At 41.8% G+C, this 27,272-nt stretch overlaps 1 protein-coding gene across 1 annotated transcript in view; it reads right to left on the bottom strand.

Moving 5' to 3' along the window:
* Positions 1–26,382, bottom strand: part of GALNTL6 (polypeptide N-acetylgalactosaminyltransferase like 6) — a 906,144-nt gene extending 879,762 nt beyond the window's left edge. The window contains exon 1 of the mRNA XM_077814511.1: positions 26,230–26,382. Within this exon, the coding sequence (XP_077670637.1) occupies positions 26,230–26,382 (153 nt within the window). The remainder of the gene's footprint in view (positions 1–26,229) is intronic.
* Between the last annotated feature and the right edge of the window lie 890 nt (positions 26,383–27,272).

Genomic DNA, 27,272 nt, shown 5'->3' with positions numbered 1-27,272 from the left:
TCCTGGCCTTATAACTGGCTACCATACCCTTTCCTCATAGTCTGGCTGCTCCAAGCTGGTGGAAAAGGCTAAAGTTTCTCTTCCTCTTCTACTGCTGAGATGGAGGGTGGGATTATTATAGATCTGCTTGGCAAACCTCCAGCATCATTCTCCCTTCTTTTACAGGAGACTGCCCCATTTGTTGTCACTTGTTATGTGCAGTAGTAGAGGTAGAGTTTTGTGGTGGTGATAAGAGGTTATCACTTCTCCTCCAAGGACTGCTCCTATTCTAGATATTGAATAAGAAGAAACACCACAACCGCAGTTAAAATTATGTGGGTCATGCTGACGCTCCAAGACCCAGAGATGACCCGTGCCTGCCTATAGTGGGAGGTGCAGAATGAGGGCAGCCAGCTTCAGCAGTATTAATGAGCATGCTCAGTACAAGCCAACCAGCAAATCTGGGGGACGGGGCGCACATGACCCCGCATGCCCCCCCATGCATTGCCTCTGGCAAGACCCGTGAGTCCCCAAAGCATATAGGACTTGCAGACAACAGTGTTATATAGCTGGGACTACCTGATTATAAAGTATAAGTAGACAATCCCAATGTCATTGGAGAGTCAGCTCTGCTGTCATTAAATGCTGCCATTGAGATGACTTTCTATCTGTAATATAGCTAACCAGAAGACCTGAAAGGGAGATGAATGCTCATAGGAGGAACAGCAATACATCTCTATATTCAAAAGTAAAATCAGTTAAAATATGGGGGGGATTTACTGACAACAAATAAATTGATTGTGAAAAATTTGTCCCTTTCTTCAATCAAAATTATTTTAAAAATGTAATTTTTCAACCAGCTCCACTCAAAAATAAAAAGCAAATGGAAGTGACTCCTTTCCAAAGGAAGAAAGGAAGCCATGTCTTCTGCACATAATTACCATTATAATCACTAATGCAAACTTCATCACAAGAAATTAGATGTACTGTTTTTGTGAATGAAGCTTGGGGGAGGGAGAAGTTCTCTGATGCTCTGTTGTTGCACAATAGTCTCACACAGTGCTAGGAATTATCCTTACTTCCCATTCAGGTGCCAGCACGTCACGGTAATTCACCTTCATAGTATCTCTTATGATTTCCTGTTTAGTGCACCTCATAGTCCATCTCAATGGCAATATCACTACGGATTTAAATTTGTTCGCCACCGGAGTCAATTTGCCCAAGAGAGATCTGGGTTGTGGTTTTTTCAGTGCACTGCCCTGCACTGTGTGACTGTGGAACACATAAGTCCATGTTTCTCTCCACACACTGTCACAGATGCCTTTGCTACCCCGGAATTTGAGAGGAATTGAAGGCCTGCTTCTACCCATGAGCTTCAGAACAATCTGATGATTCTCCATTTTGACATCATCATCTGCAAACCTATAGCTGTCTGCTGCTGTCTGAAAGGGCACAGCATGTCAGAAACATAATAAAAAGTCATTCAGAATCCCTGTTTTGCCTTTGACTTGATTTTAGTAGGAGTTTAAGGAGTCGTTACCAACAGTATAGTAAAAGTTTGGGAATCTTACTTTTACCTCAAGTTACACCCACTACCAAAAATAAATAAATAAATAAAACCCCACTCTAAGCTACTCAAGCTATTTCTCCCTGGGAAGGAAGAAGGAGAGATTATATCTATTTTTAAATACTTGGGAGGCACTATAATATTACTGAGCTGGAGGCTATGGAATTGAAAGAAAATGCAGGATTACCTAATTGACCATAAGCGGCACCTGTGCCTCAGTAAATTCTGCCTTTTTATCACAAAGGTCAGACAAGCCTGCTCTACTCGGAATCAACACAAAAACAGTGACCACACATATACTAGAATAGAATGAGACTGTAGAGTCTGCTTGCTGAATGCCAAGTCTGAGCAGAGATTTCAGGGTTTGGTTTTTTTAATGGAAAAAAAGAGTTTGAAATATGCTATTTTGAATTCAGTACAACATTAAAACTTCGCAGGTCATGTTTGTATGATGTGGTTAACATAAAACTAAGAGCTTACTGCAATCAAAATAAAATATTCCTCACTGGCATTATTTCAATAATTGACCTCGCCTGGGGTCATTTTAAAGCAGTTTAAATGCATCATTAATCCATGGCATTCCAAAACAGCTTTACTACTATACTTTAAGAAATTACAGTGGAGAATTAAGGTAGAGCTGAGCTGTGCACACACACATTAAAAAGTCATCAAAATGATATGGAAAACAGAAATGTGAAATAAAGAAAGGAGGTTAACAATAAGACATGGCGATTTCGGAACATATTACACAAGGGAAATATGTCCCCCACCCCTGACACTGCTTTTCCTCCTCCTCTCTGTTACTTTTATGCCTGCACTAATCCCCCTTTCTGTGTATTTCCTCTTATTTTCCTTTCACTCCCACCAGCAGCTTCCCTCTCACTTTCCAGCATCACTAAACAGAACAGCTTGGCTCTCCCAAAGAGTAGGTCAATAAGTTACAGATCGGCCTGTGACCTGAAAAAGGTAACTAAGCTGAGAGGATCAAGTCAATTGATTTTGTTAGCAAGCACACGAGGAGGAGAGAAGGATGGCAGACAAGATCTTTGAAACCTTTTCTTCATGACCAAACTGGAGATAGACTTCATGACTGAAAGGGAGAAATAAAAGGTAGAGTCCACGTGCAAAGAGTAAAGATAACTAAATGTCAGAAAGGAATGAGTAAGATTAAGATTTTGTCATGGTTACTTTTAGTGAAAGTCACAGACAGGTCGTGGGCAATAAACAAAAATTCGTAGAAGTCTGTGACCTATGACTTTTACTAAAAATAATGGAGGCGGGGAGGCTGACTGCTGGTGGAACTGAGTGCTCCTGAGCCCCATCGGCAGCTGATAGCTCCCAGACACCCGCCGTCCCAGGGCATGGGGCTCCAGCTGAAGCGGAAAATATCACGGAGTTCTCTGAAAATCACAGAGTCCATTACCTCCATGACAAAATCTTATTCTTAGTAATGAGAGTGAATGTGAAGAGCCAACAGCTCCTCTAGCAGATGATTCAATAGCTCCATATCTTACAGAACATCAAGATAATCAGAGAGCTGAAGCATTCATTAATAGCAAAGACTCCCAAAAGCATAGTAAAGAATCCATGACGATCCCTAAGGTAAATCATCGTATAGAACAGTGGTTCTCAACCAGGGGTCCAAGGCCCTTGGGGGGCCATGAGCAGGTTTCAGGGAGCAGGACCAACATTAGACTCAATGGGGCCTGGGACTGAAGCCTGAGCCCCACCACTCAGGGCTGAAGCTGAAGCCTGAGTAATTTAGCCTCACAGGGCGCCCTGTGGCATGGAGCCCGAGGCAGTTGCCCTGCTTGCTACCCCCTAATGCTGGCCCTCGCTTTTCATCTACTGGATATGCAGAAAAAGAGTTATTGTGGCACAGGTGGGCTGTGGAGTTTTTATAGTATGTCAGGGGAACCTCAGAAAGAAAAGGGTTGAGAATTCCTGGTACAGAGCGACCTTTGCAAAAGGAAATGTGTATAAATAGTCTGTGAAGGAGCAAGCAACAAAAAACATTATGTAACACCATGTGAGCAGAAAAACCCACTGGCAAAGGGTCCCCCTGCTCTTTGTAAGCAGCTCTCACCTCACACCTGACAAACTCATTTCACCAAACACATATCTGGCAGGGTATTTATCCCTAAAGGATATCATGTGTGGTGTCTAAAGAATGCTTGTAACTTGTCAATGTATGGGTAATATTTAAGAAATGATGTATTTATACTGAAAGCACGCTTTATGGACTTGGAGTAAAAACTGGTCTCCAGAGATAATGTGTCTGGGTGATGACCCATTCAGGCAAGGGGAATGGTCATTCCCCTCCTTAATCAGCTGGTGAGATAATAAAAGGCTCAATTGAACAGCCTTGCTCCTTCCCAAAACTATCAATGGAAAACCATGAGAGATACCACCAAACAATCAAAACCACTTAGAAGGTGAAAAAGGAACAGCTTTGCCGTTGTTGTGAACAGAAACAAAAGATTGTTTTCAGTGTAACAGAGCATAGGAAAAGACACTCTGAATCCATTCATTGAGGAAAACTCCTGGCTGAGAGGAGTTTTCTTTCATGAATGTTTTGGATCCCAGTTCTTGAGAAATCAGCCAACTTAGCAAGAGACTGCTTTTTGGGGGAAGGGGGAAGAAGCGGGGAGTGAAAATCTACTTTATTGGAAAGGAAAGTTAACTATTGAGAAGTGTAGCCCCAGGTTTTATGATTTTGTTTTGTATTGTAACCAGTTGTTTTCACCACTCACTCTTGTTTCTAGTTAAATACTCTCTCTTAAATCAACCTACTTTTGGTTGGTTGTAAGTGCTCACCTGAGTGCTATGTGGTTTACAGCAGCAACAGTTTAAGGTAAAACTGGTCAACTGGGCTACCCTGCATCTTTAGGTGCAGAGGATCTGGAATTTCTGGGAGTAGCCAGTGTCAGGGGTGGATACCACAGGGGAACAATTCAAGGGGGCTCTGGGATTGGGGTGCACCTATTGTTAACCTGCAAGCAAAGTTAGGGCTGGCATAGCCCAAAGAAAAGTGCTGGAATGGCTAAAATGCTGGTGGTGTTAGGGAGCTCACCCCCAGCTACTCCAAGAGTCCTCCTCACTGGAGGTAAGGAATAACAAGATGACTCACAGTCCTGGGTACCCCAAGAATCATCACACATGGATAAAAAGGTAACACTGCAGAATGGCAGAAATAGGAAATAGCATTTTGGATGTTACTAAAATTAGTTTGCAAGCTCTTTGAGGACAGGGACAATGTTTTTCCTATACATTTGTACATTTGTATCTAGCACAATGGGGCTCCATTCCTGTTGGGACCTTTGACACTCACTACAATAATAAATAAGAATAGCACAGAGGACTAATAAGTATTTCTATAGAGTCCACTCTTCTAGTGGATCAAACAAGGCTGAAAACAAAGGAGAGCTTCAACACACTGAGTCTTATTCTGTTTTCAATTCAATATGACTTGAGTTGCTATTCATAACAATAAAGTGTTGACAGAGTGGAAGAAAACCACAGGCCCATCAAGTACATTTTGAAAGGCAGGTATGATGCACCCCAAATAGGACTGCACACTCTGTTTGGGTTCTGACCCCCTCATGTCCATTTGTCATTGCTGACCACTGCAGATCTGGTGGCAGGTTGCTATGTAGCACAGTGACATCTGCACGCTCTCTCTCTCTCTTCCAGCACCAGACAGTTTTTCCTCATCACTTTTGGATGAGATGTCCTAAGGTTTCAGATCATTCGAGGAAATATTTGTCTCCCTTCCTCATATTTGAGACATTGGAACAGAAAGGTCGGTCTGTCTTAATCTGTCCTCTGTTACACGGGCCATGCAATCACACCTCTCTGGGTTTAGACTGTGCTTTGTACATCCTCATTTCCACCTCTAGGTTGTGGTCACTGATTTGGTGAGAATCTGCCTTAGTTTTGCATATTTCATTGAAGTGAGGTGGTCTCCTAGTATGATAGCTCTGTGCAGGGATCTGAGGCAGGCCAGCTTGCTGCTGCTTATGATTTATCCCTCCCAGTAACTTATCTATTGGTGGCTTAGGGTGTGGGTCTTGCGTTTTGAGCATCTTTCAGTTTTGATTGTTTGATCTGCTGGTCAGGAGTTTGGATTTGATGAGCCCAGGGAGTGATGACAAATGACTGGATTGTGTTTTCATTTGGATATAGCTTTTGATCCTCTAGTGGTTTGTGGTGAAGGGAGTGTTTGCTCCTTTGACTGAGGTGATACCAGAGCCTGAATATTCTTTTCTTCTTTGATTAACATGGGGCATTAGCCCCATCATGCTCTGCAACTATTGTAGCTGGAGTTCCTGTACACCTGCAGTGTTTGTAGAACTGCAACTGTTGGGTTACTGTTGGGGTTTTATGCTAGTTAGTGCAAGGTATTGTTAGAGTTAGATCCAGATTTCACTCTCATATACTAGAATGGGCTGGATTCATAGAATCATAGAATATCAGGGTTGGAAGGGACCTCAGGAGGTCATCTAGTCCAACCCCCTGCTCAAAAGCAGGACCAATCTCCAATTAAATCATCCTAGCCAGGGCTTTGTCAAGCCTGACCTTAAAAACTTCTAAGGAAGGAGATTCTACCGCCTCCCTAGGTAACACATTCCAGTGTTTCACCACCCTCCTAGTGAAAAACTTTTTCCTAATATCCAACCTAAACCTCCCCCACTGCAACTTGAGACCATTACGCCTTGTCCTGTCCTCTTCCACCACTGAGAATAGTCTAGAACCATCCTCTCTGGAACCACCTCTCAGGTAGTTGAAAGCAGCTATCAAATCCCCCCTCATTCTTCTCTTCTACAGACTAAACAATCCCAGTTCCCTCAGCCTCTCCTCATAACTCATGTGTTCCAGACCCCTAATCATTTTTGTTGCCCTTCGCTGGACTCTCTCCAATTTCTCCACATCCTTCTTGTAGTGTGGGGCCCAAAACTGGACACAGTACTCCAGATGAGGCCTCACCAATGTCGAATAGAGGGGAACGATCACGTCCCTCGATCTGCTCGCTATGCCCCTACTTATATATCCCAAAATGCCATTGGCCTTCTTGGCAACAAGGGCACACTGCTGACTCATATGCAGCTTCTCGTCCACTGTCACCCCTAGGTCCTTTTCCGCAGAACTGCTGCCTAGCCATTCGGTCCCTAGTCTGTAGCTGTGCATTGGGTTCTTCCGTCCTAAGTGCAGGACGCTGCACTTATTCTTATTGAACCTCATCAGATTTCTTTTGGCCCAATCCTCCAATTTGTCTAGGTCCCTCTGTATCCTATCCCTGCCCTCCAGCGTATCTACCACTCCTCCCAGTTTAGTATCATCCGCAAATTTGCTGAGAGTGCAATCCACACCATCCTCCAGATCATTTATGAAGATATTGAACAAAACCGGCCCCAGGACCGACCCCTGGGGCACTCCACTTGACACCGGCTGCCAACTAGACATGGAGCCATTGATCACTACCCGTTGAGCCCGACAATCTAGCCAACTTTCTACCCACCTTATAGTGCATTCATCCAGCTCATACTTCTTTAACTTGCTGACAAGAATATTGTGGGAGACCGTGTCAAAAGCTTTGCTAAAGTCAAGAAACAATACATCTACTGCTTTCCCTTCATCCACAGAACCAGTTATCTCATCATAGAAGGCGATTAGATTAGTCAGGCATGACCTTCCCTTGGTGAATCCATGCTGACTGTTCCTGATCACTTTCCTCTCATGTAAGTGCTTCAGGATTGATTCTTTGAGGACCTGCTCCATGATTTTTCCAGGGACTGAGGTGAGGCTGACTGGCCTGTAGTTCCCAGGATCCTCCTTCTTCCCTTTTTTAAAGATTGGCACTACATTAGCCTTTTTCCAGTCATCCGGGACTTCCCCCGTTCGCTACGAGTTTTCAAAGATAATGGCCAATGGCTCTGCAATCACAGCCGACAATTCCTTTAGCACTCTCGGATGCAACTCGTCCGGCCCCATGGACTTGTGCACGTCCAGCTTTTCTAAATAGTCCCTAACCACCTCTTTCTCCACAGAGGGCTGGCCATCTATTCCCCATGTTGTGATGCCCAGCGCAGCAGTCTGGGAGCTGACCTTGTTAGTGAAGGCAGAGGCAAAAAAGGATTGAGTACATTAGCTTTTTCCACATCCTCCGTCACTAGGTTGCCTCCCTCATTCAGTAAGGGGCCCACACTTTCCTTGGCTTTCTTCTTGTTGCCAACATACCTGAAGAAACCCTTCTTGTTACTCTTGACATCTCTCGCTAGCTGCAGCTCCAGGTGCGATTTGGCCCTCCTGATTCCATTCCTACATGCCCCAGCAATATTTTTATACTCTTCCCTGTCTTATGTCCAACCTTCCACTTCTTGTAAGCTTATTTTTTATGTTTAAGATCCGCTAGGATTTCACCGTTAAGCCAAGCTGGTCGCCTGCCATATTTACTATTCTTTCGACACATCGGGATGGTTTGTCCCTGTAACCTCAATAGGGATTCCTTGAAATACAGCCAGTTCTCCTGGACTCCTTTCCCCTTCATGTTAGTCCCCCAGGGGATCCTACCCATCCGTTCCCTGAGGGAGTCGAAGTCTGCTTTCCTGAAGTCCAGGGTCCGTATCCTGCTGCTTACCTTTCTTCCCTGTGTCAGGATCCTGAACTCAACCAACTCATGGTCACTGCCTCCCAGATTCCCATCCACTTTTGCTTCCCCTACTAATTCTTCCTGGTTTGTGAGCAGCAGGTCAAGAAAAGCTCCCCCCCAGTTGGCTCCTCTAGCACTTGCGCCAGGAAATTGTCCCCTACGCTTTCCAAAAACTTCCTGGATTGTCTATGCACCGCTGTATTGCTCTCCCAGCAGATATCAGGAAAATTAAAGTCACCCATGAGAACCAGGGCGTGCGATCTAGTAGCTTCTGCGAGCTGCCAGAAGAAAGCCTCATCCACCTCATCCCCCTGGTCCGGTGGTTTATAGCAGACTCCCACCACTACATCACTCTTGTTGCTCACACTTCTAAATTTAATCCAGAGACACTCAGTTTTTTCTGCAGTTTCGTACCGGAGCTCTGAGCAGTCATACTGCTCCCTTACATACAGTGCTACTCCCCCACCTTTTCTGCTTTGCCTGTCCTTCCTGAACAGTTTATAACCATCCATGACAGTACTCCAGTCATGTGAGTTATCCTACCAAGTCTCTGTTATTCCAATCACGTCATAATTCCTTGACATAAATCTTTGGATTATGCTGATGAATGTTTGGCAGTAGTTTTATTGGAGGCTTTATCTCTTTATGGGCCTTCTATGCCATAAGGAAGATTCTAAAGCTTTTTCTTGTTGGGCTTTGATAAAGCAAGAAGGAAAATAAGATTTGACCATTATAGGATGGAGATTCTTGACATACTTAGAGAAAATTCCCTACCACTCAACATCTGTTGGCAAAATGTGTCTGACAGTTTCAATTATTTTTCCAGGATGCCCTTACTATTGTTGGGGGATCTACTATGCTGAACAAACTAATTCTGCATGCAAGAAAAGTTAAAAAAAAAACTATTCAATATTTTGCTGTGATGCTTTCATACATCAGTTTTATAGAGGGTTCAGGTAATTCTTATAACTATCCCAACTCCTTTTTATATCCCTTTCCTTGTTGTGCTTTGTGACCATTATTTTAATAGAGCACTCTTGGCTTTACTTAATGTCAAAAGTTCTGGATTTACATTTTTATATCCATGTTATAATTGCAAAATTTGATCAGCAATTTGATTGTCACTTTAGTTTATACTGAAGCATTCTGGATAAACAACATCCATTCAAGCTTGTCATTCATTTTGTGTATATATCAAAGACAACTTAAAATGTGGTTGTTTATCAGAGCCTGTAAAATAGCAATATACTTCTTGTAGTGTGGCATTAATGTGTGTTCTTCATGCACGCTCCATGCTAATGTGTAACAATCACTCCTTAGAAAGGCAATCTACAAAGTTCCAAGATTCAAGGAACCAAATATAATAATTTTTCACAGCACTCAAATGAGAAATCCAAACAATAATTAATACATTGAAATGTATTTCTTTTTAGAGAGAGAGTGTGGTATGCTGAGAGACTGAATAGGGAAGATCTTTCCCCATTACATGACCAGTGTGTGTGCTTAACCTTTCTTAAAAATCTTTAGTACATGTTTAAATTGCCATAAAAATGGTTAATAAAATCAACAAATGTGTTAGGCTGTGACTTTAAGAACTACCCTGTGCTGGAAGACAATGCAAAGTAGCTGAGTCACAGCTGGAGCCCCAGGAAAAAAATCCTTCTGAGGCGTTCTGGCTGGCAGGAGATCAGGTGCAGATTGCACTCACCTCTCTGGCTGACTAGCTTTACTAGTTGACCCATGAGCTGAGAGAGAGTTTCAGAGTAGCGTGGCAGGACTGTGCAAAAGGTAAAGCTCTTCTGTGCAAGAGACAGAGCTTTTTGTGGGGTTACTACCAGGCTGTGGAACAAACTCCCCCAGGAACTAAGGACCCTAACAAACCTTCCAATTGCATGATTCACTTTGACCTTGCCTTAATATAAACACAAAATAGCAGTGCATGCGCGCGAACACACACACACACACCTGTGCTTAATTTGTGCCAGGGCTTGCTGGGGCTGAGCCCAGGCCCCTCTAGGCTTGGCATTTCAAAGACTTCTGGGCTCCCAGTCAGCAGCCACCACTCTCTGGCTGCCAGCAGCAGTGCAGAAGTAAGGGTAACAATCCACCATACCATGCCACCCTTCTGTGCTGCTTCTCGCAGAGGCACTGCCTTCAGAACTTAGCACCCGGCCAGCAGCCACCCCCTCCAGCCATCAAGCTTGAGCCCTGACACCTCTTTCATTACAAATTAAGCACTGACACACACATATTTAAACAACCACTACCAAAACCAAACACTGAACACACAACTTTCTCCTTAGGGAGAGGTTGAGAGAACCACACAGGACAGATGTTAGTCACACCACCTAGTGGAAGGTGCTGGGATAGTCCACTGATGAGAGCAGTGTAAACACATTTAGAATAGAATACCCTCATCTCATCCATCCCACCCCTTCTTGGGAGATTAGCACTGCTGACAAGGATATCTGGCCACAGTGTCTGCACTCCCCAGCCACACTGTCATTAGCTCCCAAACAGGTACACAAGGCATTGGGAATGCTCCTTGCTTCTTCCCCACCTTGTATAACCAGTCAGGAGCCCATCACAATCTGGCTATAAGGTTTAAGTACACATGCGATCACTAACCACCTGTTTTCATACTCTTATTTCTCAAAATAAATTCTTTATAATGCTCTTTTGTGGGGTGAGAAAGGAGGAATGGGTCACAAAAACAGATTAACCCATTTTTCATTTTAAATAGAGCTGTGAAACATACGATAAATTCCTACTGTAGTTTCCTGTTCTGTCCTAAACTTTTGTACGGTGTTGATATAGGTTGTTAAATGGTCTCTATGTTTTAGCCCAGAACTCACTGTTTTTCAGTGGTGGATGAAGTAATGTATGAACTGTATGGGCCAGAGTATCTAGTCCACTAAGACCAATTTGCACTGCATAAACAGTACGAAGGGGCCTTAAATTCAGCCAAAGATGGCTAATGGAAAAGGCTCCCTCTGTATGGGAACTCTCTGCTGCTATAAATCTGGTGGAGGTGGCTCTACTATCCTGTATGAGAGCTATCCATTCCTTCCCAGTGTAGTGATAAGGGGAGAGCATGTTGGAGACATTCCAGAAACAGGGTGTGCGGAGGAGAGGAAGGGGAGGGGGCATTGCAGGAGAAAGTTCTACTCTGTCCAATTCTCCACTGGTATAAAGTCCTCTGAGGTACCTTACACCGGTGGCGTAAGTTTGGGCTGTCCATGTACATCCCTAACTTGTGCTGGGACCGGGTAGCTCTGATTCAGGGAGTTACAAACAACTCTTGGACAGAGTGGACAATCAGGGACTATATATCTTGTATATTAGTTCAAGCTTATAGACCACATGGAATCCTTCAGTAGTAGGAAAGGCATTACAGAAATGTAAGTTCATAATTCATATAGAACCACTTTGTACAGTTCACTTTATATTTCTTTTTCACACAGTGCAATTGTATGGGGCTTGGCAGCTGACATGATTGTCAAGGCAGGTATTTGTCATTGGAGAAATCAGGTCAGGTCAGTGGTTGAGAAACTAGATATGAATAAGTTTGGAGGCCATCATCTAATCCATTAATTCAGTATTTTTTAATAAGAGTCAGAAAAACTCAGTTTAAGATCTGTTGATGCCATGTTAGAGAACTTATGAATGAGAAAGGCAGACAATTTTCAGTTAAATTCCTACCTACACGACGTTTGCCTCCTGCCCCCTCCTAGTATGGTATAGCTACATCTGTTGAGCAAGCTTTCTCCTCCCCTTCAGAATACTACTCTGTAAGTAATGCTTGGCAAGCTGTACAAATGTCCTCAGAGAAGAGAGTTCATTCGCTCCTCCATAATTGCAGAACTATTTTGAGGAAGGTTCCAGCAGAAGAACCTTCTCCAAAAAATGGCAGCACAAGGTCCTGTACAGCATGTATAGCAAGCCATAAATCATAAGAGACTTGGGCTTGCCAGTATACCATGTACTCTGAGGTTACTCTTTTAAAACATTTTCAGACGGGAGCTGGTATATTAGGCTGAGATCATGTCAACCAAAGACAAGGGAAAGAGTTTACTGGACTGGTTCCACCGCCTCTACACGCCGCCCATTAGCATTCCATTAATTTTGAGGGAAGGGCAAAGATTTATGCTGTAGCTTATTTTAGTCAGCCTAGTCTGCTCCGCCTGACTGGCTGCGGGTGAGGTGGGGTAGGTGTGGGAATCTTAATTGAGAATTTCCTGAGTTCCTTTTCTGAGTAAATTATCAACCTTCAAATTCACTTTTCTGCAGTGTTTTTTAATGTGACCATTCAAACATGCCCCTCTCCTAGGCCCCAATCCAGCAAAGCATTTAAACGTGTGCTTAACTTTATGAACATAGAGTTATATCACTGAAGTCAATACATGCCTAAGTGTTTTGCTGGATCAGGGCCATAATGTAGCTATTTTTTGACATTTTTATATAGCTGAGCTGTTCTTTTTCTAATTTAGGTCCCAATTCTGTACTGTGTTCCCTGTGGACAGACACCTGAGCCCACAATAGCTCATTGACTTAAATGGATCTCTGTATGGATGCAGAGGTCCACATACTCGGAGTTCAGTGCAGGATCAGGGCCTTAGATTCTTCATGGGGAAAATGTTTTGGATTATTTTTAGATTTTTTTTCCTAGAAAAAATTGACAACAATTAATCTAAAATAGACAGGGGAAAATGTTAACAGGATTTGTATACTAGACATACATAAAATTTAAATTGGACTGTAGTTTAGACATAGAAAATAGTCATTTTATCTTCAAAATTATACCCTTCTGGGTAATATCCATGCAAAGAGACAGGTATCAGATTAGCCACAGGAGGACTTCCTCTGGTATACTGAACTCAACATAAAAATATTGTTAGGTGCCAAAAGTAAAAGTAATAAAAGTTCTATCATTTTAAAATGAGACTTTTTAAGATCACACCAAGATGTACAGGCACTCAAAAGTAGATATAACACGTTTTCCTCCTTTAACTGCATTTTTAACTATTTCTACTGCAGGTGAAATTCACCCCTGTACAGACAGCCAGTAGACAGAACTTTATACCATTTAAGCTCTGATTTGTGACTGCCAGGCAGGCTAGGAGTCACTAGATCTGCATTTATATACTTTCAAGATTCATCTGCATTAACATTCTCTCTCTCACTCACTATCAAGATACTGATTCCTGACTCCAATCAGTCCATGATGCCAACTTCCAGTACCCATTTGTTAAATTATCAAACAAGCACCTTTGTGCTTTCTCCCATAATACCTTGCAGGCTGGGGAGCAGCTCCCCATAAACATTGCCAAAACTATCTCATTTTCCTGCTTCAAAACTTTCCTTTTCCATGATGCCTGCAAAAACCTGGCAATGGTTAGACCACTGGTACACTGAGATCACAGCCTATCATGCTGACCAATATTGTCTCATTGTTTCCTTCTATTTCCCCATCTGTCTCTATCTTTTATCTCATCTTATACTTAAGTTGTAAGCTCTTAGGGGCAGGAACTGTCTTTTTGTTCTGTATTTGTAGAGTGTCTAGCACAATGACTGGAGGTCCTAGGTGCTTTGATACTACAAATCAATAAATAAATAATTTTGAAGGGATGTTCCATAATGAAAAGGGCTGGAAGTTTTAAATATGCAAATATCAGTGAATATTCTATCACACTTGGGGAGAAAAAACTATTATTTCATTAACAGAGAATCAACACTTCTCTTAGTAGGCCACAGGGTCATCAAAGATCATCACAAGTTACTCCATTCTCTATAGGGCCCCTTGCAGGTCAGTAGACAGAGAAAATGAAGTACCAAGTAGTAATGGAATGTGCTACCCAGTTTCCACTATACCAGTAATAAAAAGAATATAAGATGGCTCTTTTCATTGAGATGTTTGCTATGGGACATAAAAAAATAGGGCGTAAAGTGGTGTTTTCACTCAACTTGCAGGTTCCCTGTGGTGCAGGCAAGACTACTTCGTAAAAACTCTGTAAAGATTGTTCCTGTTTTCATGATTTTCCTTGTGGCTTACAATAGTATCTCATATTAGAATATAAACAACAAATCCAAGCACAATAGAAAATAAATTACTGCAAACATTCTGGACATTTGGTAAAATCCCCACTAATTTTTCTACAAATTTGTGTAAAACTATCCCAGCATATTTCTCCAAATGCCCTGTAGTTTTCTATATTCTCTGGCTATTGCTGAGTTCCCAACAGCTGCCATATTTGCCTATACAGCCCCTGAATTATCATTATCTCACCTGGAGCTTTACAAAATGCTTTGGGATAAAAAGTGGCTAGGGAAAGCGGAAGCATAGACTCATTGACACACAAAGTTGTAGTAATTTAACTAAAGGTGTGACTTAAAACTGTATGTGCATACTCTTACATTGCTTATATCCTGTATCTTAGAGAGAAAGGACAAACTAGAGAGGAAGGCTATTTGCGTTGGACTTCAGAGACCCAGACTCACTTCTTTGCTCTGCCACAGATTTCCTGTGTGCCCTTGGGCAAGTCAATTAGTCTATGCCTCAGTTGTCCATCTGGGAAGTTGGGACAGTAGTAGTTGGGACAGAGGTGTTGTGAGCTTAAATACCCTAAAGCGATTGTGATGTGCTCAGATACTCTGGTGATGGGGATCATATAAGTACCATAGACAGACATATCAGTTCAACCTGCCCAAGCTAAACTCACATAATCAATTTGAAATCAACCTAGGTGTGTCCACGTAGGAGTTTGAACCAGCTAAATTAAACCAGTGTAAATTTGCACAAGACATTAGATTTGGGACAGATGCAGTGTTGGTGATAGAGGAAAGAGCAGGAGCTGGGAGAACAAGGTGACTTCTTTAATGACCCCTGCCAACCTACCTTCCTTACCCGCTTCACTCATGACAAAGCCCTGCTTACTAGTGTACTGCTGGGAGAATGGAGTAGCCAGTGCACCTAGGGAGCTAACTAAAGTACCCACTCATCTCTGATCTGTTCTGCTCTTATGCACTGCAGAACATTGTGGAACACAGGCAGATGCTGGACACCCAGAGAAGCAAAAAAGTTGAAGCACTCTTTCCTATAGACTCTCCAATGTGGAGAAGTCAGACAGACAGACTGGGGAGGGGGAGGAAAAGAGAGAAACAGTGGAAAGGGTATGCAAATAATAGGAGGAGGGGAATGATGTGAGAAACTAGGGGCGGGGGAGATGGGGGAAGAATTCAAGCCGGTAGGAAAAGGATATTCGAGCAACCAAAAGGAGGGAGACTTGGAGGTGAGAGAAGGATTTAAACAAATAGAATAGGGGTGATAGAGGAATTTTCTAACAAATAAGAATAAAGAGGAGTTACTTGACTTGTATAGTAACTTGAGTTCTTCAAGATGTGTGGTGCCTATCTGTATTCCATTATGGGTGCAGAAGATTTTTGCTAGCAATGTCTGTTAGTCCATGCCTGTGCCCTTCTCCTTCTTGTGCTCCAAAGAGAGGACATATGGCATACAACCACCTCTGCATATGGCAGAACAACCACCTCTCTGGTTTCTTCTCTACCATGAATCTTGCATAAAGGATCCAAAGCAGAGAGGATGGTGGGTGGGTAGAGGAATACAGAGAGGGACCACATATCTTGAAGAATTTCAGTTACTTCATGAGGTAAGTAACTTCTCCTCCCCCTCCAAGTGATAGTCCCTCTGTGTATTCTGCTGTAAGTGACTGACAAGCAGAGCTAATTAACGGAGAGTACGAGGACTTCTGTGGTATCGATGACTGGAGGGCTTCTGTGTCCAAAGAAGCATCAGCTGAAGAAACTTGCGACAGGGTGTAATGTCTCATGAAGGTACAAACAGAATGCCATGTTGCAGCTTTACAGATTTCAGTAAGAGGAACATCTCAAAGTGAGATTACCAAAGCGGCTTTGGCCCTAGTTGAGAGTCTAAGCAATTTCCTAAAAGATTTTGTTCTTTGTAGGTAGAATGCCAAACCTTGATGGATCAGCTCACCTACCTGTCTAGCTGAGGTGATGGTGACCAGAACCTTCACAGATAGGTAGATCAAAGAACATGAGGCCAGTTGTTTGAATGGAGGTCTTGTTAATTCTGAAAGGACCAGATTGAAGCCCCATGATGGAGTAGGTTTCATTATAGCAAGGAAAGACTATGACCAGACCTTTCAGACACTGTACATACATTGTACAGTGGTTGTAAATTAGGGAATGCCAGGCAGAAAAAGCTGTTGTGTGTACCCAGATCTAAAGTCTTTAAAGAAAGGATATATTAGAATATCTATATATTCTAAACACAATGGGGATGTTAGAGAGTCATCAGATAATACTGACACCAGACAGAACCTTTTCCACTTCTCTACGTAGCACTTTCCAGTGGACTCCTTCCTACTGTAGTTAAGAATAACCTCAACCATTTGTGAATGTGTCCTTTTTAGAGTCAACACCCATCCAAATACCAGCCTGTCCTGTGGTGGGAAGCTGTATTGAGATGCCTGACCTTGCCTGTCCTAAGAGAACAAGTCCAGGGACATCTGAAAAATATTGGGCAAGCAGAATGGTCTCGACCATCTAGGAACAATCAGGATGACCAACACTCCGTCTAGTTTGAGGCATCCGCTGTCCCAACCAAATGACTAGGAGTGAGTCTCCCTGACCTTGAGCTCCTCTGGAACAGTAGATCATGCATTTTCAGTCCTCTTGAGATGCAGACAGATACTAGGATGGAACACGCCCTCCCCCCAAAATTGGGAAAATATGTCTATACTATGGAATCATGTAGCTCCCATTCATGGTCCTTGGAAAACTGTCCATTGAGGCTGCCTGCCAAAGTGTTGTGTATTCCTGAGAGCTGCACTGCCAACAGAGTGATCTGGTGGCAAATACACCGGTTCTAAAGATTGACAGTTTCTATACATAGAGGTACGGATATCATACCCCCTTGTTTGTTGACGTTGAATACTGTAATCATGTCTGACATCACCTGACTATACAAGGTCTGTATGAATGGCAGGAATCACTTGTAGGCTTCACGGACTGCACACAGTTATAGTTTTATGTGCATCCAGGACCCTTGGGAAGTCCATGTCCCTTAGGGTGGGGTGCCTATCTAGATAAGCATATAGCACAAAGGAAGCACTGTGATTAATGTCTTCTGAGCCAGGGGGCCTTATTCTCCCACCAGGCTAGAGAAGCTTGCATTGTGTGTGGAAATCAATGCTAGCTTTTCCATACTGTGTTTGCTCAGCACATATACTGTTCAAAGCCAATCCTGGAGGCAACAAACGCAAAGTCCCATGAAGGGTGTCACACAGGTGCAGGAAGATATGTGACCTAGGAGAATAAGAATAAATGGATTGATGTCTGTGGGCTCAGCTGAAGTTGTGTGACAAGTTCTTTATAGATTGGAATCTGTCCTGAGGAAGGTATGCGTTGGCACTGATAGAGTCCAATATTGCCTCAATAAAATCTAGTCTGTCTATAGTCTAAAATGGACTTTTGTATGCACAAAACTTTATGCAGATTCCCAGTGAACTCAGAAGATTGACCAAAGTTGAGGTTGCTGTCAGTTCCTCTTGATGAGATCACCCCCTCAGTAATCAGTCATTAGAATGAGCTGCTACGACAAAGTACTTTTGTAAATATCCTTGGCACAGTTGCAGGGCTGAAGGGAAGCACGTATACTGATAATGGTATGAACATACAGTGAACCTTAGGAATCCTCTGTGGGAGGAATGGATGTCTATATAGAAATAAGCATCCTTCATACTGAGAACTGTGAATCAGTAGTATTTTGTTCAGTGAGGGAATTACTGAAACTGAACCTCAGTTTGCAGATACAGTCATGGAGCTATCTGAGATCCATGATGAGACTCCATCTTACCTTCTTTTTGGGAATGAGGAAATATTTTGAGTAAAAATTCCTTTCCCAGGTATTACAACAGCACTGCCTCTATTTCTCACAGATGAAGCAGAGGATCTAGTTCTTGACCGTGCATCCTTTTGCAAGAGGCGTCCCTGAAGAGGAACAGGGAAAGGAACTCTATAGTGTAGGCAGTATGAATAATGTCAAGTACCCATTTGACTGTTATCTGACAACCTTGGAAGAAAAGAAACAGATGGCCATCAAAACTGGATATTATAAGTTTGGGTAGATGGACATGGTATCTGGAGTGGTTCACGGCTCTCGGAAATCCGAAAGTGTTTCTTAGTTGCAGGTTAGGGTTGGAAGGAGGAAGAAGGGGAAATGTGTTTGTTTTACTGCAACTTCTGTCATTTCTCTGGTGATTCATAAACCCTTTATCATTAAAGTGTTGAGGTGCGAGTCATGGCTTATATGGTTCTGGCCTGTGGAATTTCCTCCTTGTTGATGGAGTATAGATCTCTAGTGAGTAGAGGATTGCCCTTGAGTCTTTCAGTAAGTGTAACAAATCAGTTCTCTTCCCACTGAACAGATTGTTCCCTTCACAAACAAATTCTCCACAGTAGGCTGGACTTCCTTGGAAAATCCTGAGGACTGAAGCCACAATGTCCTATTCATGACAATAGCTGTTGCCATCAAACAGGAAGCTGTGTCTGCTGCATTGACTGAGGCTTGAAAATGACCTGGCAGCTTGGAACTGTGCTCTGTCCTCCTGCAGGAGCTTGTTAATTATTCCAAGTTTGCAGAATTTACTAATAAAGTTGCATTTAACAATTAATGCCCCTGACAGAATGTTATGTGGAACTATAGGTTGGATGAAGCAAAAACTTTCCTCATCAACAGGTCCAACCCTTCAGCTCCCTTATCGGAAGGGATGGATTTTGGCTAATATTGCCTGTTTCTTTCAGAGACTGCTTGGCCTAAGGAGTTCAGGGCAGGGCGTGTAAATAAAAATTCTGCTCCCTTGGCTGGTACAAAGTATTTATTTTCTGTCCTCTTTGGAGTGGGACTACATGTGGCTGGAGAATGCCAGACCACCCTGCCAGATTCTGAAATATCTTCATTAACAGGCAGTCCCTTGCTAGGTCCCATGTGCTACAGAATGTCAAGGAATTTGAGATGTCTCCTGCATTTCCTCCAGGAGAAGGAGACAACCTTAATAGGTCTTGGAGTTGCCTGTAATCAGGAGGAGAAAGTGAGGCCAGCACAACCACCTTATCGGGGGATGATGATGATGATAACCCCATCAGTTCCGATTCTTCTTCCCCTTCCATTAGTTCCTAAGCAGGTTCAGATTCCTCTCTCTAAGGAGAGGAATGTCGTGATTTCTGACAGGTTGTTCTGACACAGGATAGCATATGTATCGGTCACATTGTCCTCATTACAGCCATTAAGGAGGGTCAAATGGTGGTTGAGGTGGCCCTCATGGAATAGATCCCACACCATTGGTCCCAACATGGGTGCATTGTATTATTAGAATGGAAAGGAGCCCAAGAGAGACTCTAAATCTTATATCTTGACTAACCTCCTGACTCCTCCTTACTGCAGGCAGTGATGGTCTCTTGCCCATTTTTGATGCACCTGAGGAGGAAAAGATAGATCCCACTTCCATGGGTGGTGTTATTGGAATCACAGAACTTGTGAGATCATTGCTGGGGAACATATCAGGGAGCAACTCTCTCTTTTGTGCCACCCTGGTCTGCTAGTATCGATCCTTGTGAGGATTGAATGGGAGACTCTACATCCTGGAGGATGACAATATCCTCATTGGTACTGTATCTCCCTGCGGGCTTGTGGTGGCATGGAGGACTCCTGTCTCTCTGTCTGGAAGAGTCAGCATTGTAAGAACTTTCAGCGCCAACAATTCCTTATCATAGTATGACTATACAATAGTTGGTGGGGGAGGAGCTTGATACTTCTCTTTCGTCAGTACCACGGATGGTTCCATTCCAGCAGATGGTGCCAGTCTCAAATTACTCTTGCTCTTTAGAGCCAGGAGATTGGTACTGTGTCTCTTGTGAGTGCCTCAGCTTCCTTTTACCAAGGGCGCAGAATCTCACCCAACTTTAATAGCATTGAAAAAGGGGTCATCTTCTTGAAAGTGGACCTAGAGGAGGATTTAATCATTGAGGAGTATGTTTTCTACCCTCCTAATGTCCCTGTGTGAAAGAAAGTCTTCAGGTCTACTCCTCTTGGCCTTGGAATCTCAGTGCCTCCACCAGCAGTCTGACCCAGATCAAACTGGGGCCTCATAACACGATCCATAAGATATCTTCAAAGTCTACACTCATGGACTTGTTGAGTCCTGCTGCGGAAAGATCAGCAAACGCTGCACTTCAAGAGGATGTGAGTTTCCCCAAGGTAGTAAGAGCCACTTCAGATGGTTACTGACAGGGAGGGCCAGGAGAGACAATTCTTGAATCCCAGGCATTCAGGTCACCCTGTTCAGAAGAGAGTGTGAGGGAGAGGGAACACCCAAGCCCTAAGCTTATTTAAACTAACTAGGTACTAAGAAATAGCTAAAACTATCTAAAAGTATTAAAGGAACTTTTTACAATTTTAACTGTAAATAAGCTGAAGAAAGTATCAAGTGCTGCAGACACTGAATGGTTCCATCGGCAGTGGAATGGAACTGGAGAGTCAGTTGGTCTGCATCGCCCCTTATGGCCTTGGTTCGGAGCAGTAGGGTACAGGCATTACTAATGGATATTACTAACAAATCTTCCAGTCTTAGGCACATGGAGCGCATGAGCATGCACAATGGAATACATAAAGACCATCACTTGAAGGTGGGGTTTTACTTTACCATGTTACCTTCTCCACCCCACCTCTCCCTCAAAAAACAAACAAACAATAAAAAATAACACAGTAATTTTCAACATGTACCTATCTTTGGGATACCTTGACTATGAAAGGCATTACAGGAAATTCTATCCTGTGGAATAATTTTTCCTACATTAAAGAATAGTTGCATAGAATAAACATGGATAAAACTTTATTACAGGTGCATAAAACAGTGTTACAAAGATACCATTTGTGATAGACTGTCCCCCACTGATGGGGTGCCACCTGATGTACTGGAGTCCCACTGAGCCCGCCCGTTCCACCAGCCTGGGGTCCCTCACCCTGTGCTTTGCCAGGCCCTCAAGCCTCCTCTAGCACACAAGCAAGTAGGGACACACCCATCTGCAGAATGACATAGACACTGAAATCAGCTCTGCATGGGAAGAATCAACTAAGGGATTGCCCAGCACTCAAGTGCCCTCCCCCTCTGTGGTACAAACCCAAAATTGTATTGTCTTGCTCTGCACAGAAAACTGTGCAGCGTAAGCTCATGAAATTCACTCCTTCCCTCAATGTGGACAAAGATATGCACAGCTTTTTGCCTCCAGTTATAAATTTCACAAACTAGTTTAGAGAGAACCAAAAAAGTTTATTAACTACAAAGGATAGATTTTCAGTGATTATAAGGAATAGCAAACAGATCAAAGCAGACTATTTCAGTAGATAAACAAAAACTGCAAACTGAGTTTAACACACTAGATAGGTAGATTATAAATTAACAAATTATCACCCTGAGTGATAAACAGACTGGCAGAGTCTTAAGGCACAAATTGCCTTTGGTTTCCCAGGTTTTCATACACAGGCTAAAGATCCTTCTAGTCTGAGACCATCACTTTCCAGGGTGTTTCCAGGTGTGTTGTTGCAAGGACAGTGAGGTAGCCTCATGATCGCATTATCCCCCTTTTATATCTTCTTCACACTTGCTGGAAAGCTCTTTTGCTGAACTGGGTCAAACGGTTCCCATTGTGTAGTGCTATCTCTGAGAGGTCTCTACTGTACACAGTCCTGGGGTAATCCTTGTACCTGTGTGCATTTCCTCAATAAGCCATTAACATTGTTTGGCCTTTTCACTGTTGTACCTGAAAGGCTGCTTGTGGGTGTTTTCAACCTCACATGTTTCAGTAACACATACATAGCCAAACTTCATAACTTCACACACAACAATAACACATATAATGCAACGAGATATTAATGTCTAGCAGATCAAGACTTTTAGAATGATACCTCACAAGCTATACTTTCTATAAAACATACACTAATTTCATGGCAGAGGTGAATACTGGGGTGTCAGGGTGTCACACCATCCAAATTAAATAGCTCTGTATTAGCACTATATCATAGTGGCTACAGGAGTAAGCAACAACAAGCACTCCAATAAGAGAAAATGAGAAGTGAAATTAAAACAGTGAATCAGAGTAGTTTAATATCCAAACTCCTTTCCTTGGGCAGGTGATAAGAAGAGATCAGACAAGACACTTAAAATAATGTATATGAATATTTCAGTGACAAACAATACAAAGGAACAGAATGAATGAGTTACAATAAAGTAACGCCAACTGTAAAAACTGTAAATAGAACTCAAATACACCATGATGTGCTAAAGAATTAACAAGGCCATTAAAATAAAAGAGAGACAACCTGGTCTATTACATGTATCTTGTTTCCATGGTATAAAAAGGAAGACTGATTTATAGAGAGTAAAAGAGAAATTCAGTTTCATTTTTGAGATTTATATTTAGGGTTTCTTAATTACCATTTAATTGTTAAACAGGATTTTTAGGGAGAATTTAATATTCTTTCCTGTCATTTTAGAACCCTTGGTCTGTGCCACTGTGCCTTTGGAGTCTCTGTTTAAATACTTGTGATGATAATTGATCGGTTTGTGTTTATCAGCAGAGTGATAAAGCTACCAAAATGTAAATAATCACTCCAGAAAACTACAAGAGACCAGAGAAATAAAACTGTATGAAACACTCAAGGATTAGTACTGCATATAAAATTAATGCACAATGACTAAAGTGATGATATACTCCGAAACAGTGCTGCCAGTATCATATTTCCAACCTGATTTTCCATTTCCCTCTCATAAGAGCAAGCTTTGATGTTAACAATAGCTACGCAAGACTTCCATGATACAAGACTTTCACAATGTGATCTGAATAAGTTTAAGGATGGTCTACTGAAATTCTATTAATTATTATTAGGAACTGTAAAATCATCATTTCACTGTAACATAGTCTATCAGCTCAGGTATATAAATACCACAGATTTTCCCCACATGCAACCATACCATACAGCAGGGCCTCTTTCCTATATATTGATAAAAACAGACACCTCATTTAACTATGTGATCCATTTTGAGTAGTTTTGTTGCCTGCTATTGTCATGATGTCAATGCTTCAGTCAGCCCACTATCATTCCTCGCATCCTATTCTGTAACTAGCAGATTCGTAAGGTAAAAATGGTTGACAGAACCTTTATTCACCAAGTAAGTTGGAAGATATCTTCTTTAAAAATTCACTGGTAATTTTTATGCAATATATAGAGTCAAAGTGCCATAAAACTATACCGTACCCTCCAGTGAAGGACAGCTGATGGTTATTCAACATAATGTTAGCCTAATTTTAACAAAGTAAGGTATCAGCTCTATAACTAGTACAGACAATGTCAAAATATACTATAAAAATGTTGGACACATGTTTTATTCATGACAGCAAGCGTCACTCCTGATTCAGCCAATTGTTCACCTATTATTTTAGGGTCATAATTCTCTCTTCTTTCTCCCTCTTCCCAATCATATCCATGTTGTACAGTAACAGACTAATTTTTCCAAGTTATACATGCTTTCTCTGACATCACAACTAAAATACATCACAGCTAACTTTTTCGATATCGTACTTAATTAGGCTTAAAATTAACTTGCAGCATTCATTATTGATCAGTTTAGAATGTTAATATAAAAAGTCTGTAAGAAATATAGTTTCACAGCTAAACAGTTATTCTCTTTGTACAGTTATTAGAAAAATGGGTCAGCAGATTGTTAACATTGTTTTACCAATTCTCTTCCCTGAGATTACCTTAAAATATAAAGCAAAAAAGAAGACTGTAAGTATTTAAGTTGTTTGGTTCAAAACTATCTGAATCCTTTGTTCCTTTTGTACACCTTTGTCTATAATATAGCATACATTAAATCATGACATCAACTGGACGAGTTAAATGTACTGAAGTAACATTACTCACCTCCACTTCAACCTGATGTTCTCATTTGTTATGACATCTTCAACAATGAACCTCACTTATGATAGTGATATTGGACTGTAGGCAACTGAACAGATCCAGATCGTTTTGTAAAGTTGAAGTCAGGGCTGAAAGTTTCATTGCCAGGTTTTATTGTTTTTACGTTCGTTTCCCGCAGTCACATTGCTGTTCAATTAGCATTAGAAATAAAACTTACTCAATTTTAAAGTTGCTAAAATCTTATTAATAAGACTCATTAGCTCTTCACACATTCCACCAGCTGATCTCTCAGAGGTGGCAAGTTCACTCTTGTAGTATTTGGTTTTTTAATTGTTTCCTTTTTTTTCTTATACATGTTGCTCTACTTAGGCTGTAATCTCTAAAACTGGAAAATATATTTCTAGCCATGATTTTTTAGAAAACAGAAACTGTTTTTGTGCGTCAGTCATTGAAAGGTTGATTTCGCATAGAACACCTTACCTTCCTTAAATCACCAGCTGAAGAAGAAACTGAAAAGATTTTAAAGTGTTTTTTTCCCCCTTGTACACTACTGATAGCCACCAATCAATATTTTAGACTTTCTTTCGAAAAAAATATTTCTAGCCCCTAATAATCTGAGATCCAATGTATTTTAAAAAATCTGTAAAGACAAAGGATTCTGCAAATAGAGGAACTGACATTGATTTCCTATTATTATAAAGTAGTATCTTCATTCACAACATTTTACAACTATACATAATAGGTATGGTAATGTGAAGAGTAAACTTTAGTAGTAGCAAAACTCTTTGATTGTTAGTGACATATGTCATTGTTCAACTGAATAGGATGACAAATACATTCAACATGTGCAAATTGTACGATGTATATGGGTGATGACCCTTGAAATTAAGAATATTAATATACTAAGATGATACATGATGCTATCTAATAAACTCATATCAACGCTGTGGAAATGGTAAACAAGCTAAAAGATCAAACTAAACTTTTTTTAAAAAATAACCAGCCTTAAAGCATACCAAAGATTACACAGTGGAAACACAGCAGTGTTATGCAAAAGAAGTAATTATGGAATTTAAGAGCAGTTAGTGATTAAAAATATTGAATTATAACAACTCTCAATATATATAATTTAATGAAAGTCTTATTGAGATTTATGAGCAATATATAAATCTAATGAGCTGAATCATATTAAGAAAAAACAGGTTATAACAACTGCTGCTAATAATAACTATGACTGAAGGACTGTACATTTGAAATATTTAAGTGCATATTATGACATCAAACACACAGCCTGATCTCTGTATACATTATCTACAGTTGTAGCAGGCCATATTAACAACATTCAGTAGAAAGGAGAAGACTGACAGTCACTTCTTTAAGTTTCTAGTAGAAAAAGTAAAAGCAGTTCCTAGCAGGAGAAGAACAAATGACAGTTAACTTGATTGGATGATGAGCAATTTTAATAGACACACTGCTGTATTTCCTTCTAGGAGGCAACACTGACTGCATGCTGGCTAGATGGAAGTTCTGATAATGTCTGCACTTTTTGTTTCCCCCTAGTGAATATTACAGAGTTTGGGGGGGCAAATTTAGCCAGGATACAGCCACTGGACTGTGCCTGTCTAAATCAGAGTGTGCATTTGGTCCCAGCTCTTTAACATTACATAGTCAGATTTTGTAACCATTCATGCAAGTGTTCTTCTGAGAAACTTAAATCCATAGATTAATTTGCCTTCTACAATATCCTCACTAAAGTTTTCTTGTATAATGCATGCTTTCCTTTTCTCCACATTATATTTACCATTTGGGATATCAAAGACGTCATCAAGCTATTAAATATAATTTGGCATTCAAAGCAATCTCAAGTTAAAAATGACACATGAGCATCATTAAGTGCAAACTAGCTTTTTATAGCAGCCACGGATCAGGCTAAATGATGCTTTTAAATCTTAATGGTTGGTTACTTAGCAAACAAAACTATAACTCCCCCCCCACACACACACACACCTCACTCACCTGCTGCTCTCCTGGCTCTGGGGATTTCACCAGGTGCTTATCCTTGTACAAAGACCACAGGCCAATATTAGGCAGGAAAATTAAAGCCACCATGAACAACAACGTCATTTGCAAAAATCTCTTCTGTTTTCTCTTCATGGCAAATGGCAGCATATATAGAAGAAGAGGAGCTATTCCTTGCACTCGGGGCCAGTTTCCTTTCCCCTCTGTCTCTCTCCGTCACCCCGAAACTGGGAGTCAGTTAGAAGAAACTTTTGTTACAAGCCTCGAGTCACCACCAATCCGCGCAGTTCACAGGGCGAGTTTGTAACCTGCGGAACAAACGCAAACACAGATTCACTTAATTCCCCCACAAATGCGACTGAAATCATCGCCCATCGGCTGAGGCTTTCCCGAGGAAACTGTGAAGCACATGATCGATCCACGTTATTATAAAACAAGAGAGTAAATATGATCGGCAGATAGACTGATCAGAAGTTATTGAGAAATCGATACGACAATAAATGGTTTACGGGAAATTGGGTGGGAAGTGGGGGCCACGCGCTGGTCAAAGCACGCAATTCCGCAACCCACTGATCAGAGCGGGACTGCCAGGGAGCAATTTGCAAGCTCTTCCTTTGCCAGATGAAATGCTACCTCTGCCTCTAGCAGGAGGAGATCATCTCCCCCATCAGAACAGCTGCTTCCCACCACGAAAGAAATCCGGAGCTACAAGGTGCAGCTCCAGCTGGGACCGAAGGAGGGAACAGGAACTCCCGTTTGAAAGGCGAGCTCTGAACTCCTTGAACCAAACACACACCCCTCCGGAGACGGCCTCGGTTTCCCCTCCTCGCCCTCAAGTCTCAACTGCACTTCGTGACAGAGGGAAAAGAGCCCTTGAAGGAGACAGCTGACATCATTACCAGCAAAATACCAACTAGTCTGAGACTTACCCTCCCCCCTTCTAGGCACTGTTAGCGTATTGCAAAGTGCATTCACCACCGCTCGGTCTCTCTCCCTCCCGGACAATATTTTCACACTCTGATGCGGTTCGTGTTACCATT

Source organism: Eretmochelys imbricata, chromosome 4 (genome assembly GCF_965152235.1).
Source record: "Eretmochelys imbricata isolate rEreImb1 chromosome 4, rEreImb1.hap1, whole genome shotgun sequence".
Lineage (NCBI taxonomy): Eukaryota > Metazoa > Chordata > Testudines > Cheloniidae > Eretmochelys > Eretmochelys imbricata.
Note: the sequence above shows the minus strand (reverse complement) of the source record. Positions and strands in the feature narration are given on the sequence as shown.